This window comes from Scyliorhinus canicula, chromosome 15 (genome assembly GCF_902713615.1).
Source record: "Scyliorhinus canicula chromosome 15, sScyCan1.1, whole genome shotgun sequence".
NCBI classification, from domain to species: Eukaryota; Metazoa; Chordata; class Chondrichthyes; order Carcharhiniformes; family Scyliorhinidae; genus Scyliorhinus; species Scyliorhinus canicula.
In genome coordinates, this window is record NC_052160.1 from 99,845,528 (window position 1) to 99,858,449 (window position 12,922).

Sequence of the window (12,922 nt, forward strand, 5' to 3'; positions counted from 1 at the left end):
ACTTCCATGTTAGTCAGGAATTTAACTACCTCTGCTTTAAAAATGTTCAATGACTGCCTCCACCGTTCTCTGGGGAACAGAGTTCCAGGATTCATGCCCTCGAACAAAAAACATTTCTTCTCATCCCTGTCTTAAACGGGATTTAAGGATTCTCCGAAATACCGGCCAAGTGTTACCGCCGGTGTAAACACCGGAGTGGTGTATGCCGGCGTCAACGGGCCTCCTGGCCCAGCAATTCAGCGGTCTCCAGGGGTCCAGCATGCCGCCTTTGTGCTGCTCTGGCTCCAAAAGGCGGCTCTGCACGGCCGGTGTGGGTCCGCGCATGCGCGTGGTTTCCGTCTCCGCGCCGGCGTGGAGCAACATGTCGGAGACCTACCGAGCGGGCCCACGTGGAAGGAGGTAGGCCCCCTACAGATCGCGGGCACTTGCCAATCGGAAGTGCCAACTTCTCGTATTCTTCAGTAAATATGTTGGTGATTCTCTGGAGATCTGTTTACAAGACAACAATTACTGCAGCACTATCAGCATATTGGAGCTCACGACTGAGGCTGGGGTGGTCTTAGTTTTTGATTGGAGTCGTCTGAGATTAAATTGTTTGCCGTCCATTCGATAAAGAAGCTGCAATCCAGCAGGAAGCTTGTCTTTAATCAGCTGGTGCATGGCAGCAAGGAAGATCGAAAGAAGTTGAAGCAATTACATAAATTGTTTGACTCTTGTCTCAAACTGAAAAGGAGCTGTAATGGATCCGTTGTGAAGGATCACTGCTCACATATTATCATGTAACAGGTGAAAATGATAACACATTTTGGAGAACATCCATGCTTCAGCAGAATATTCCAGGGTGCCTCACAATTTACAGAGTCAAAGGCCTTTCTCAAGGCAAAGAACGCTATGGCGGCACGGTGGCCCAGTGGTTAGCACTGCTGCCTCACAGGTCCAGGGACCTGGGTTCAATTCCGCCCTCGGGTGACTGTGTGGAGTTTGCACTTTCTCCCCGTGTCTACGTGGGTTTCCTCCGGGTGCTCCGGTTTCCTCCCACAATCCAAAGAAGTGCAGGTTAGGTGGATTGGCCATGCTAAATTGCCCCTTAGAGTCCGAAACAGTAAGAGGCGTTATGGGGATAGGGTGGAGGTATGGGCTTAAGTAGTGTGCTTTTTCCAAGGACCAGTGCAGACTTGATGGGCTGAACGGCCTCCTTCTGCACTGTACATTCTATGATTCTATGTAGAGAGGTTGATGCTATTTGTGACATTTGTCTTGTGGTTGGAAAGCTGTAAATATCATAGGCGGTATTCTCCGCCGGCTCCAAAAATCGGCCGAGGTTCACGGCGGCCTCGGGGCCCGCTCCCCGCACCTAATTCACCCCCACCCGGGGGGGGCTAGGAGCGGGCCCCCGTCGTTCCCGGCCGCGACCTCGGCCGCCGGAAATGATGCCCGAATGGCGCTTCGCGGTGCCGTCTTTCTCCACCGCCGCCCGGCAAGACATGGCGGCTTGATCTTGCCGGGCGGCGGAGGGGAAAGAGTGTGTCCGTTTTGGACGCAGGCCCGTGATCGGTGGGCACCGATAGCGGTCCTGTCCCCTCCGGAGCACAGTCGCGGTGCTCCCGCCCCAATCGGGCCCCTAGATGCCCCAGGTGTGGTTGCTGCCGTGGTGAAACGTGCGTGAAGTGCCGGCCGCTCGGCCCATCGGGCTCGGAGAATCGCCATTCGCCGTGAAAAACGGCGAGCGGCGATTTTTCCGAGGGGGGGGGGGGGGGGGAGAATCGCGGGGGCGCCAGGGGGGGGAGTAAAAAATGTCGGGAGGCCCTCCCACAATTCTCCTACGCCGCGTGGGGAGCGGAGAATTCCGTCCCATATCAGCTGTGCCTCTTGATGACCGAAACCTGCATTGAGATTCGGAGAGTAGCCCCTCAGCAAGTGTAATAGATCAGTTCAGAAGGGTTCTTGTAATGATCTTGTAATGATCTTTCCTGAAACAGAAAGCCAGGAGATGTCTCTGTAATTTGCACAGTTGGATTTCTCCCCTTTCTTGAAGATCGTCTCAATCCTGGTGTCCTTGAGATTATTCAGGCCTTCCTCTTCATTCCAGATCTGTAGGAAAAGGACATGGAACTATAAATGTTAGTGTCTCTCCTACATGCTTGATGGTTTCAGTGGGGATTCCATCACCATTTGCTGCTTTGTTGTTCCTCAGTGGCATGGTGGCTTTCATCACCTCCAGAATTCTGGGCTCAGCTCTAACTGGGTGTTGTAGAATGGCGTTGGAAACATTCTCATCAACAGTTGATTCACAATTGAAAAGGTCTTCAAAATGCTCCCTCCAGCAGGACTTTACAGCTTCCCCTACCTTGATCAAATCGCCCCCCTGTCCTCCAGCTTCAGAGGACCTGCTTTTTGTGGCAGTGAAGAAGCCACAGATATGATTCATGTCAGCGAGATGTTGAATTTCCTTTGCCTTGTCTGTCCACCATGTGTTCTTCATGTTGTGGGTACATCTTTTCTTCAGTCTTTGCTTTTTGATAAACCTGTCCGATTCGCTTTAAGTTCAGGGTCATTCTGCCAGACACAGTAAACCTTGCACGTACGATCATTGATATTCTGATTATTTTCATCAAACCAATCCTGATGTTTCCTGGCAGAGAATCCAAGTATTTATTTGCAGGCATTAACGATACTGGACTTAAGAACATCACAAACACTGTGGATAATCTTCTTGATTGAGGTTTGAAAGTTTTCCCCTCAGGCATTGTTGGCATTAGACTCTTTCGATTGGATCCTTCAGAGCTTCAATGATGATCATTCGTGAACATCTCTTCTGTCACACTTGTCGTTTGGGAGCCGGTTTCATGGACAAATAAGTTGGTGATCAGCCGAGCCGTCACCTGCCCCTGTTAATTGCTCTGGTGGCGTAGGCAACCTTTGCGGTTCCAGGCACAATGATGATGTAATCGATCAGGCGCCAGTGCTTGGACCGTGGATGTTGCCATGACATTTTGTACTTCTTGGTTCTTCTTGTGAAACAGACTTTTGGTGATGGTAAACAAATGCTCTGCTCATTTAGTAAGGAGGAGAATGCCGTTGGAATTCCAATTCCTTCCCTACCAATAGTTCCATTCCAGAGATTGGAATCTCTTCCAACTCTGGCATTGTAGTCTCTGGGAAGAATAAGCCTTGTCCTCCTTCGACGATCCACAGGGAACATGGTCACGTTTGGCACAGAAATCTTAATTTCATTGTTGGCATCTGGTGTTGGGGCACATGCACTGATCACGGTGGTAAATTGGCACCTTGCCAGTCTGCGACCAAGATCCATGAGGCGTTCATTTCTTCCAAGGGGGAACTCATGAAACTGGCTCACAACTTTAATCTTGAGGGAAAACCAAATTCCGTGATCTCTGCACTCTTCTGATTTTCCTCTCCGGGAGAAAGGAAAGCCTCGGAGTTCCTTGAGCTGCTCCGCTGCAGCTCAGCGGGCTTTACTCAGAGTTGCGACGTGGATGTCATATTGCCGGAGTTCTTGAGCAACAAAAGCAGTGCGATGACCTGGGCGTCCATTCACAGGTGAGTCCAAGTCCTGATATTTCAGCTCCCAAGCTTTACTACATTTGTCGACTGTAACGTAGACTCCCACTTCGTCAAGTACACGCCTTTGAGTATCCGCAGAAGTCAAATGTTGACACATGCGCCAGTATCTATCTTCAGCCATAGCTTGTGCTTGCCTCTTTTACTCGGACACATGATCTCAACTGAAGCTTCCAGTTTGGTGATTACAGCCACAAGCTGCACATCTGTCACTGTATGGAAAGCTTGTTCACTTTCGATCTCGTGTCCCTCTCGCTCAGTTCTTTCTTTGCCACTCTTGAACACATGCCTTCTGCTTGCTGCTAGACTTTTTACACAATTATTCCCAGTGTCCCGTTAGACCACACAGCTGTCCCTAAATGCAGGACAGTTAAATGGCTCATGCATTAGGCTTCACTTGCCACATGCTTTTCCCTGCCTGGGTGCCTTGGCTCCCTCATCGATAGTTATTGTTGTTCGAAGTGCTTGCAGATATTGCAGATATTGCCTGCCCTCGACCATAGCCTCATATTTCCTGTTGCCTTTAAGAAGACTGTCGATGTCCTGTCCTTGTCTCGTGTAAGGCAGATCCTTTCGGAAGGCCTTAATTGGGAATGATTGATTGATTTGATTTATTGTCACCTGTACTGAAGTACAGTGAGAAGTATTTTTCTGCAGCCAAGGGAACGTACACAGTTCGTACATAGTAGACAAAAAGAATAATCGACAGAGTACATTGGCCCATGGTACATTGACAAACAGTGACTGGTTACAATGCGGAACAAGGGGCCAAACAAAACAAATACATGAGCAAGGGCGACATAGGACGTTGTGAATAGTGTTCTTACAGGGAACAGATCAGTCCGAGGGAGTGTCTTTGAGGAGTCTAGTCGCTGTGGGGAAGAAACTGTTCCTATGTCTGGATGTGCGGGTCTTCAGACTTCTGTATCTTCTGCCTGATGGAAGGGTCTGGAAGAAGGCACTGCCTGAGTGGGAGGAGTCTCTGATAATGCTGTCTGACGTCCTGAGACAGCAGGAGGTGTATACAGAATCAATGTGGGGGTGCCAAGTTTGTGTGATGCGTTGGGCTGAGTTCACCACACTGCAGTTTCTTGCGATCTTGGGCCGAGCAGTTGCCATACCAAGCAGCGATGCAGCCAGATAGGATGCTCTCTATGGCACATCTGTAGAAGTTTGTGAGAGTCAATGCAGATATGCAGAATTTCTTTAGCTTCTGCAGGAAGTAGAGACGTTGTTGGGCTCTCTTGACAGTTGCGTCAACGTGAGTGGACAGACTGTTGGTGATTGTGACCCCCAGGAACTTAAAGCTATTGACTATCTCCACTTTGGAGCCATTGACACAGATGGGGGGGGGGGGGGGATTTGTCGTGCTACGCTTCCTGAAGCCGATGATTAGTTCCCTGGTCTTTCCGACGTTTAGAGACGGGTTGTTTTCATGCAACTAAGTGATCTATCCCCGTTCTCTAGTCTGATTCGTCATTTTTTGAGATACGACCCACCACAGTTGTATCATCCGCAAAGTTATAGATTGAATTGGAGTTAAATATTGCCACACAGTCGCAATGAGGAATGAGCACACACCCTTGCGGGGTCCCAGTGTTGAGGCCTATTGTGGAGGAGGTGTTGTTGCCTATCCTGACAGATTGCGGTCTGCTGGTGAGGAAGTCAAGGATCCAGATGCATAGGGATGATACCAAGAAGCAGCTCCATCATTCACTTGGAGAGTTCTGCATCTATAAAATCTCAGTCTTTGCATTTGTCCTGACACCTCGTATCAGAATAACCAATAGTTTTTTTGCACTGTTGTCTATGTGCCATCTGTTTGAGTCAATGGATTCTAAAGTTGACTTTAACTCTTACTAAGAGTGGCATGGTGGCACAGTGGTTAGCACTGCTGCCTCACAGTGCCAAGGACATGGGTTCAATTCTGGCCTTGGGTGACTGTGTGGAGTTTGCATTTTCTCCCCATGTCTGCGTGGCTCTCCTTCGGGTGCTCTGGTTTCCTCCCACAGCCCAAAGACGTGCAGGTTAGGTGGATTGGCCATGATAAAATTGCCCCTTGGTGTCCAAAGATGTGCAGGTTAGGCGGAGTTACAGGAATAGGGTGGAGGACTAGGCCCAGGTAGGTTTCTCCTTCAGAGGGCCAGTGCTGGCTCGATGGGCCAAATGGCTTCCTTCTGCACTGTAGTAATTCTATGATTCTAATTGATCTCCAGCATTATCCAGAGTTTAGATGGGTCTTTCTGGTCTGCCTCGGACAGTGTTTATGCCATAAAGACTTTCATAATTCAATTCATAATTGGATTTTTTGTTGTCATGGCATCAACATTTCTTTTCAGGCTTTGCAAGGGGAGACTCCGCTAACGAGACTCTTTCCAGTGGGAAAAGCCAACAATACCTAATTGCTCTGCAGTTTTGTGGCCCCAGTACATGTTGGCTTTTCCAACTCGATTCTGTCAGAATGTTGCTTTTCTGGTCGACATTACACTTTCCCCTTCAATTGCTCACTCTCTTGGAGTATTGATTAATGAGGATGATTTTAATACTGCATCCCAAGCTTTGCTGCAGCTGCTTCTCCCAGTCGTTTGGCAATGTTATCCCAGGCTTTATGGCTTCTCCAGTTGCCCAACGATGCACCGCGTTATGATCACAGCCACTGAATGTGATTTGTTTCTACCAACTTGTACACCGCTGCTACCATGTTATGCACCGCTGCCACTATGTTGTGTTATTGGCTCTTGAAACAATTGTACCAAACACTACGGATAAATGTTCCGGGAATTTTTGCAGGTGGGTTGGGAAGTTTGACGGAACATTTAAAGGTCCATTGACCCTGGTGGGATTTTGTGGTCTTGGGGCAGCACAACTGGAAAATCCTGCCCAAGGACAATGATTGGTAATCTAAATGAAGTGTTCGTTATTGCAGAATGACGGTAATCGTGGAACGTTCTTCATACATGCATTTGGAGTATTGCGTACAGTTCTGGTCGCCTCATTATAGGAAGGACGTGGAAGCTTTGGAACGGGTGCAGAGGAGATTTACCAGGATGTTGCCTGGTATGGAGGGAAAATCTTATGAGGAAAGGCTGATGGACTTGAGGTTGTTTTCGTTAGAGAGAAGAAGGTTAAGAGGTGACTTAATAGAGGCATACAAAATGATCAGAGGGTTAGATAGGGTGGACAGTGAGAGCTTTCTCCCGTGGATGGAGGTGGCTAGCACGAGGGGACATAGCCTTAAATTGAGGGGTAATAGATATAGGACAGACGTCAGAGGTAGGTTTTTTACACAAAGAGTGGTGAGGCCGTGGAATGCCCTACCTGCAACAGTAGTGAACTCGCCAACATTGAGGGCATTTAAAAGTTTATTGGATAAGCAGATGGATGATAATGGCATAGTGTAGGTTAGATGGCCTTTAGTTTTTGACTTCCCATGTCGGTGCAACATCGTGGGCCGAAGGGCCTGTACTGCGCTGTATCGTTCTATGTTCTATGTTCTATGTGTTCCTTACCGACCAAGACTGTTCCAGCTACTATCACACATGTTAACTTGCGTCACTTACTGTGATGATGTATACCAAACAATTTACATATTCAGCAATATGTCAATTAGTATGTTAAGCTACATGCATGACAAAGCAATATCACAACAACCATTGACCAGAAGCTAAGCTGGATCAACTATATAACCATATAAATTTTGTAGGTAAATGGGCAGGTCAGACTGGGAACTCTGAAGTGAGTAACTCACCTCTTGATTCCCCAAATCCTGTCCATAATCTACAAGGCAAAAGTCAGCAGCGTGATGGAATACTCCCACTTCCCTGGATGATTGAGGCTCCAGCAACACTCAAGTAGCTTGACACTATCCAAGACAATGCAGGCCACTTGATTGGCACCCCATCCACCACCTAATTCACTCCCTTCACCATGGCAGCAGCATGGACTATAAGATACACTTGCAGCAATTCTTCAATTCTCCCGCAATGGCACCTTCCGAACTCGCGACCTGTATCACCTAGAAGGACATGGGCAGCTGACTCATGGGAACGTCACCAACTGCAAGTTCCCCTCCAAGTCACTAACCATCCTGATTTGGAACTATATTGCCGTTCCTTCACTGTTGCTGGATCAGATCCCTGGAACTCCTTCCCTTTCAGCACTGTGGACTGCAGTCATTCAAGAAGGCGCCTCATCACCACCTTCTCAAGAGCAACTAGGGATGGGCAATAAATGCTGGTCGAACCAGCAACGCCCATATCCCATGAAATAATTTTTAAAGAAACGAGCTGTGGAAATGGTTGACATTCCTGTTCCTAGTCACTTTCTGATAACCCCTGTTTCCATGCTTGGATATGAGGCAGGATTGAGCTCTTCTTACACTCACCAATCAGAGCCTTACATGAAAAATGTCCTCTTGGTGAGATGCTCAACCAGCACCAATACAGCTCTACTTCAATACAAGTCAGGAAAGAAGGAGATATATTCGATAAAAAAGGCAAATTTATCTTCAATAATAATTAAGTAAGAAGTGACCTGTTGAATATATTTTCTTCTGTTCATCAATGATAGTGAAAAATTGAAATGTGTATAAAGCAGGAATGCCTCATGTTAACATTAATGGTGTCTTCCCCTAATGTTATTAAATAAAGGAAAATGTCTGCTCTCATGTGTAGGTGTTCATGCTTGATGGGCTCATCTCCCTGCCTTCCCTACCTGGCTCTCAATTCAAAATTATTCCTTTCAGAGGAACATGATGCTCAACCAACTTGTGCAAAAAACAGATAATCAGCTAGGCCTTTACCACATTGCTGCCTGTGGAATCTTGCTGTGTGCAAGTTGCCTCCCGCCTTTTCCTACATTGCACTTCAGAAGGATTTCATTGCCCGAGAAGTGCTTTGGGCTGTAAAAAGGAAAGTTCTTTCTTTCTGAAATTCCTCTCAAATAATCAGACAATGAAACATTAACTAAAAATGAAATTTAATGCTCAGAATGGCAAAGTGTGTCCATTATTTAAAACAAGGCGAGATTAAGGATTGGGGAAAATTAGATTGGAAACAAAATTTTTAAAAATTGCCCTCAGTATTTTACAATTTGCCCGCTCAGGGCTTATGTCTGGAATGGAAACACTTAAATATGATTGTATTCGATATCTCGATCTCAGCATCCACATAGCTGAGGAATTGCATTTCTCCATCACTGCCAAATAATAAGGCTTTGATTATTTCAAGCTATTGAAATATAATATATTCAGTCTGAAAGGCGCTGGAGAACTGAAGTAAAATAAATTCCCCAGGCACTGGTACCAGCCTAAATAAATGGCTACAACTGTCACACATGCCAGATTCATACAGACTTGAGCCAAAACAATTATCTTGTAAACAGGTTCCCAGGAAACATCAGGGAACAGTAACTAACAAGTGCAGACCATCGCTATAACTTTCATAACAAAGGTCTGGAATAAAAACATGCCAGAATGAAAGACAATTAACAAAAACTGAAGATTGTGTTGGCAACACTCTTTGAACAGAGGAGAACAGGAAATATATTCAGTAGAAGAGTAGGTATCTGAGAATGTATTAGCATTTAACCAGTGGGGAATGTAGAATAGTGATCCACACATATGGATTAAATGGAAAATCAGTCAATCTGCTGTGGTATTGGTCGTGGATAAAAATTTTAAAAATGTTTATTCCTGTGTTTGTCTCCATTGTTGAATTCTTTTTGTGTGTCTTTCATAGAATCATAGAATCTCTGCAGTGCAGAAGGAGGCCATTCGGCTCACTGAGTCTGCACCAACCCTTTGAATGAGCACTCGACCCATGTTCACTCCCCTGTCCACCCCGGCCTATCCCTGTAACCTCATAACCTAACCTAATCTGCACATCCCAAGACACTAAGGGGCAATTGATCAAGGGCAATCCACCGAAGCTGAACATCTTTGAACTGAGAGAGTAAACCGGAGCACCCGGAGGAAACCCTCGTAGACACAGGGAGAATGTACACACTCCACACAGACAGTCACCCAAGGCCGGGTCCCTGGAGCTGTGAGGCAGCAGTGCTAACCACTGTACCATCGTGCCACCCCATTTCATTTTGGCTTCCATGCTATATCTGTCTTCATTGTTCTCAGTCGCACGCTCCCATCTTCTCCGTACCTCTCCATTTTTCTGCGACGCTTTAGAGACTTCTACTGTCGTCATGTCTACCTCAGGTAATGCGCCTGTAAAGGTGGGATCTTCAGTGCTGAGGGGTGGGAATGTGGCCTGGAGACGGGCCAGCCAAGCTGGGAAAAAGTTCAGATGCAGCCACAGAGGCTGCCAGGTGTTGTGGCAGGACATTTCAAAGGCCCACTTTGGTCCTAGTTCAAATAAACACACAAAGAATCTCCTGTCCTCATACCCCTTCACTCCTCAAACATTCCCCATGCCCCATCCATATCACCTCGTGCTTCCCACCATTCCCTATGGCCCTTCACGCCTCTTATGCCGAGCCATGCCCTTCCACAAATTCCCTATGGGATCTCATATGTCCATACCAAGCTCTCGCCTTTCTCCCAATCCCATGGCACCTCACTCCTCCAATGTCAAGCTATGACACTTGCATACCAACTAGTCCACTATAAAATGTAGACAACCACTAAATCCTATAGTGGCAGGAGGTTGTGTGAAAAAGTCTTTATAAAAGGTAATTAATTTCTACTATGGTAAAAAAGTAAATAGGTGACAAAATTGTGTCAACCATCCAGATCCTTTAATGTATCAATAACAAAATCCAGAACCCCTTGAAATCACTTGTGAAATTAACAGCAGCGATCAGAGAGTCTGAGCTGTCAGTCAAACAATGTTTTCCCAGGGGCGCAAAGCATAATAGTTCTCTGGAAGCTCAGCTAACTTCCATTATGTATTCTTGGCTACTTTTCCGACCACCCAACTATACTTCCCAGCCCCTAGCACCCAACTAACAGCTCTTCATCACCCTACTACCCCCAAACTCCAAATATCCCACTGACTCTTGTCAACCCACATGTCCTCTCGCTCACTTACCTGGCACTCTGCACCTTCACCCTCACCCCCCACCTGTCATCCTACCCTCTCAGCAACTTACCTTCCACACTTACTTTCTCTCCGTAGCTTGTCAAAGTGGCTGGGACATTTAAACTTACCGGTATATGATGGCTAGTGTTGTAAAAAGGGGACGTGGCTTGGCTTTCAGAGACATCCCTACACTACAAAGGAAGGATTCCATGCGTAGGTACACTCCCACATGTCTCAGGAGGCCTGGTTCAGGAGTTTGAGCAAGAAATGTGGAGCTCCAGTGCAAGGTGAGTAAGCAGGGGTGGAGTGGCAATCCAATAGTGATAGCTGCTCCTTAGAAGGTTTAGCCCAATATATTCTTCCTTAGCTTTGATGTGTAGAACTGTTCACAGTACTCTGGGTGTGGTCCAGCCAGGGCTTTCAATGGCTGAAACATTACTTCAACATCATTGTATTCTATCCATCTAGATATAATAGCCACCATTCCATTACACATAAGAACAAAAAAAGTTGAAGAGATTTGGCCAGTCAGGAAGCATCTGTGGAGAGGTATAGACTGATGGTCTTCCGGTGAAGTGACAAGTGAGTTGGATTGCCACTCCTCTCCTAATTACACAGCTTGAAGATAGCTAGTGGTGGGGATAGTGAGGTAGAGTGTTCGAGGTGAGATTGTGTCAGGGTGAGGTTTTGGCCTGGTCAGGCGGTCAAATGTGGGGCCGATGTTGGGTGGGCAGGGGTAGTCAGTTGTGTGGGGGGGGGGAGGTTAGTGGGGGACTGTACGGTTTGCATGGGGGTGTGTTTGGGTTGGGATGGTAGAGGTGGAAGGAGAGGGGTGGAGGGGGGGGGGGGGGGGGGGTGGGGGGTGGGGGGTGGCTGGAGTTAGTGCAACAGTTACCCAGAAGTTAGAAGTAATTTTACTGCTTCTCATCTTTTTCTCGGTAATTATTGCTGTGTGACAATCAGAACCATCCAAAGTTTACAAATGAAATCGCATTATCAGATTATTCCCAGGACAGGGCAAAGGAAGTTTGAACTTCCTTATGTGGGAATCTCCAGGGTGGAGGCTGGGGGTGGGGGGGGGGGGGGGGGGGGGGGGGGGGTGGGCAAGTGGTGACGTGGGCAAGTGGCGAGGTGGGGAAGTCGTGTTTCCCAGCACATCTTTGGGGTATTGCCCAGATACACTTCCCTGGACATTCCCTGGTCAATGACTTTTCTTCAAAATGGAAGAAAGATAGAAATATAGGAGGTTTTAAGCCTGTGGGCAGGACAAAGGAGAAGGTCTGTGATGGGTGGGGGATGGGGGGGGGGGGGGGCAGGGGAGATTATATCACAAAACGTTCATGATACAACAGTCAAAGAGAGTGGTAATGGATATAGTAAATAAATAAAGGTTGCGCCCAAAGAGGCATGACTTGCTCCATAGAAACTATCAGAATGCAACATGAAGAGACAAAGAAAGAAACAAGGTGAAGACCGACCCAGCAAAACAAAAAAAAACACAAGAACAAGTTGAAAGCTGAGCTCATGATCTAAAATGATTGAACTCAGTGTTGAGTCCAGAGGTCTGTAAATTGCTACGTCGAAAGATAGGGTGCGAATTGAGCGAGTGTTGAGCTTCACTGGAACACGAGCAGGCCATGGGCAGAAAGATCAGCATGGGAGTAAGGTGGAGGATTAACATAGCAACCGACTGGAATCTTGAGGTGATGCTTGTGGACTGAATGCAGGTGTTCCGCAAAGCAGTCACCCAAACTGCCTATGGTCTCCCAAGGTAGAGGGGACCCCATTGGAAACAACAGATTAGAGTACACTAAATTGACAGAAGTACAATTTCATTTGGAAGTGGTGTTTTGGGCCTTGGACAGTGAGAAGGGAAGAAGGTGAAAGGATCGGTGTTGCATCTTTTCCTCTTGCACGGAAAGATGTCGTAGGAAAGGGCGTGGGTGTTAGAGCCGAGGCGATTGAGAGTGGCCTAGGGTGCCAGGGAGGGAATTGTCCTTATGCGATACTGAAAGGGGAGGGCAGGGAAAGCTCTGTTTGGTGACTGCATCATGCTGGAGCTGGCAGACATGGCAGAAGATGATTCGTTGAATACAGAGGCCAGTAGGGTGGGAAGGCGAGAACAAAGGGAACCCCCTTAATGGTCCTGGGAGGGGTGCAATGGATCGGAATTGGAGGGCTTGGTCATCCACACTATGAGGGAACGCTATGTTGAGGAAAAAGGATGGTGTTGGAAGTGCTCATGCGGAGGGTTGTATCATCAAAACAGATGCAACGTAGATAGAGAAGCTGAGAGAATGGAATGA

The 12,922-nt window shown here is 47.2% G+C and overlaps 1 protein-coding gene across 6 annotated transcripts in view; it reads left to right on the top strand.

Moving 5' to 3' along the window:
- Nucleotides 1-12,922, top strand: part of LOC119979031 (tetraspanin-18-like) — a 147,498-nt gene that overhangs the window by 99,930 nt on the left and 34,646 nt on the right. The window contains exon 1 of one of the 6 annotated variants that reach the window (XM_038821002.1): nucleotides 10,738-10,903. The exons of 3 other annotated variants lie outside the window; for them this stretch is intronic. In XM_038821002.1, coding sequence (XP_038676930.1) covers nucleotides 10,846-10,903 — 58 coding nt within the window. In that variant the 5' untranslated portion in view covers nucleotides 10,738-10,845. Of the gene's footprint in view, nucleotides 1-10,737; nucleotides 10,904-11,178; nucleotides 11,199-12,922 lie in introns of those variants that run through there. 2 more of the 6 variants (XM_038821001.1, XM_038821006.1) reach the window with 2 other exon arrangements.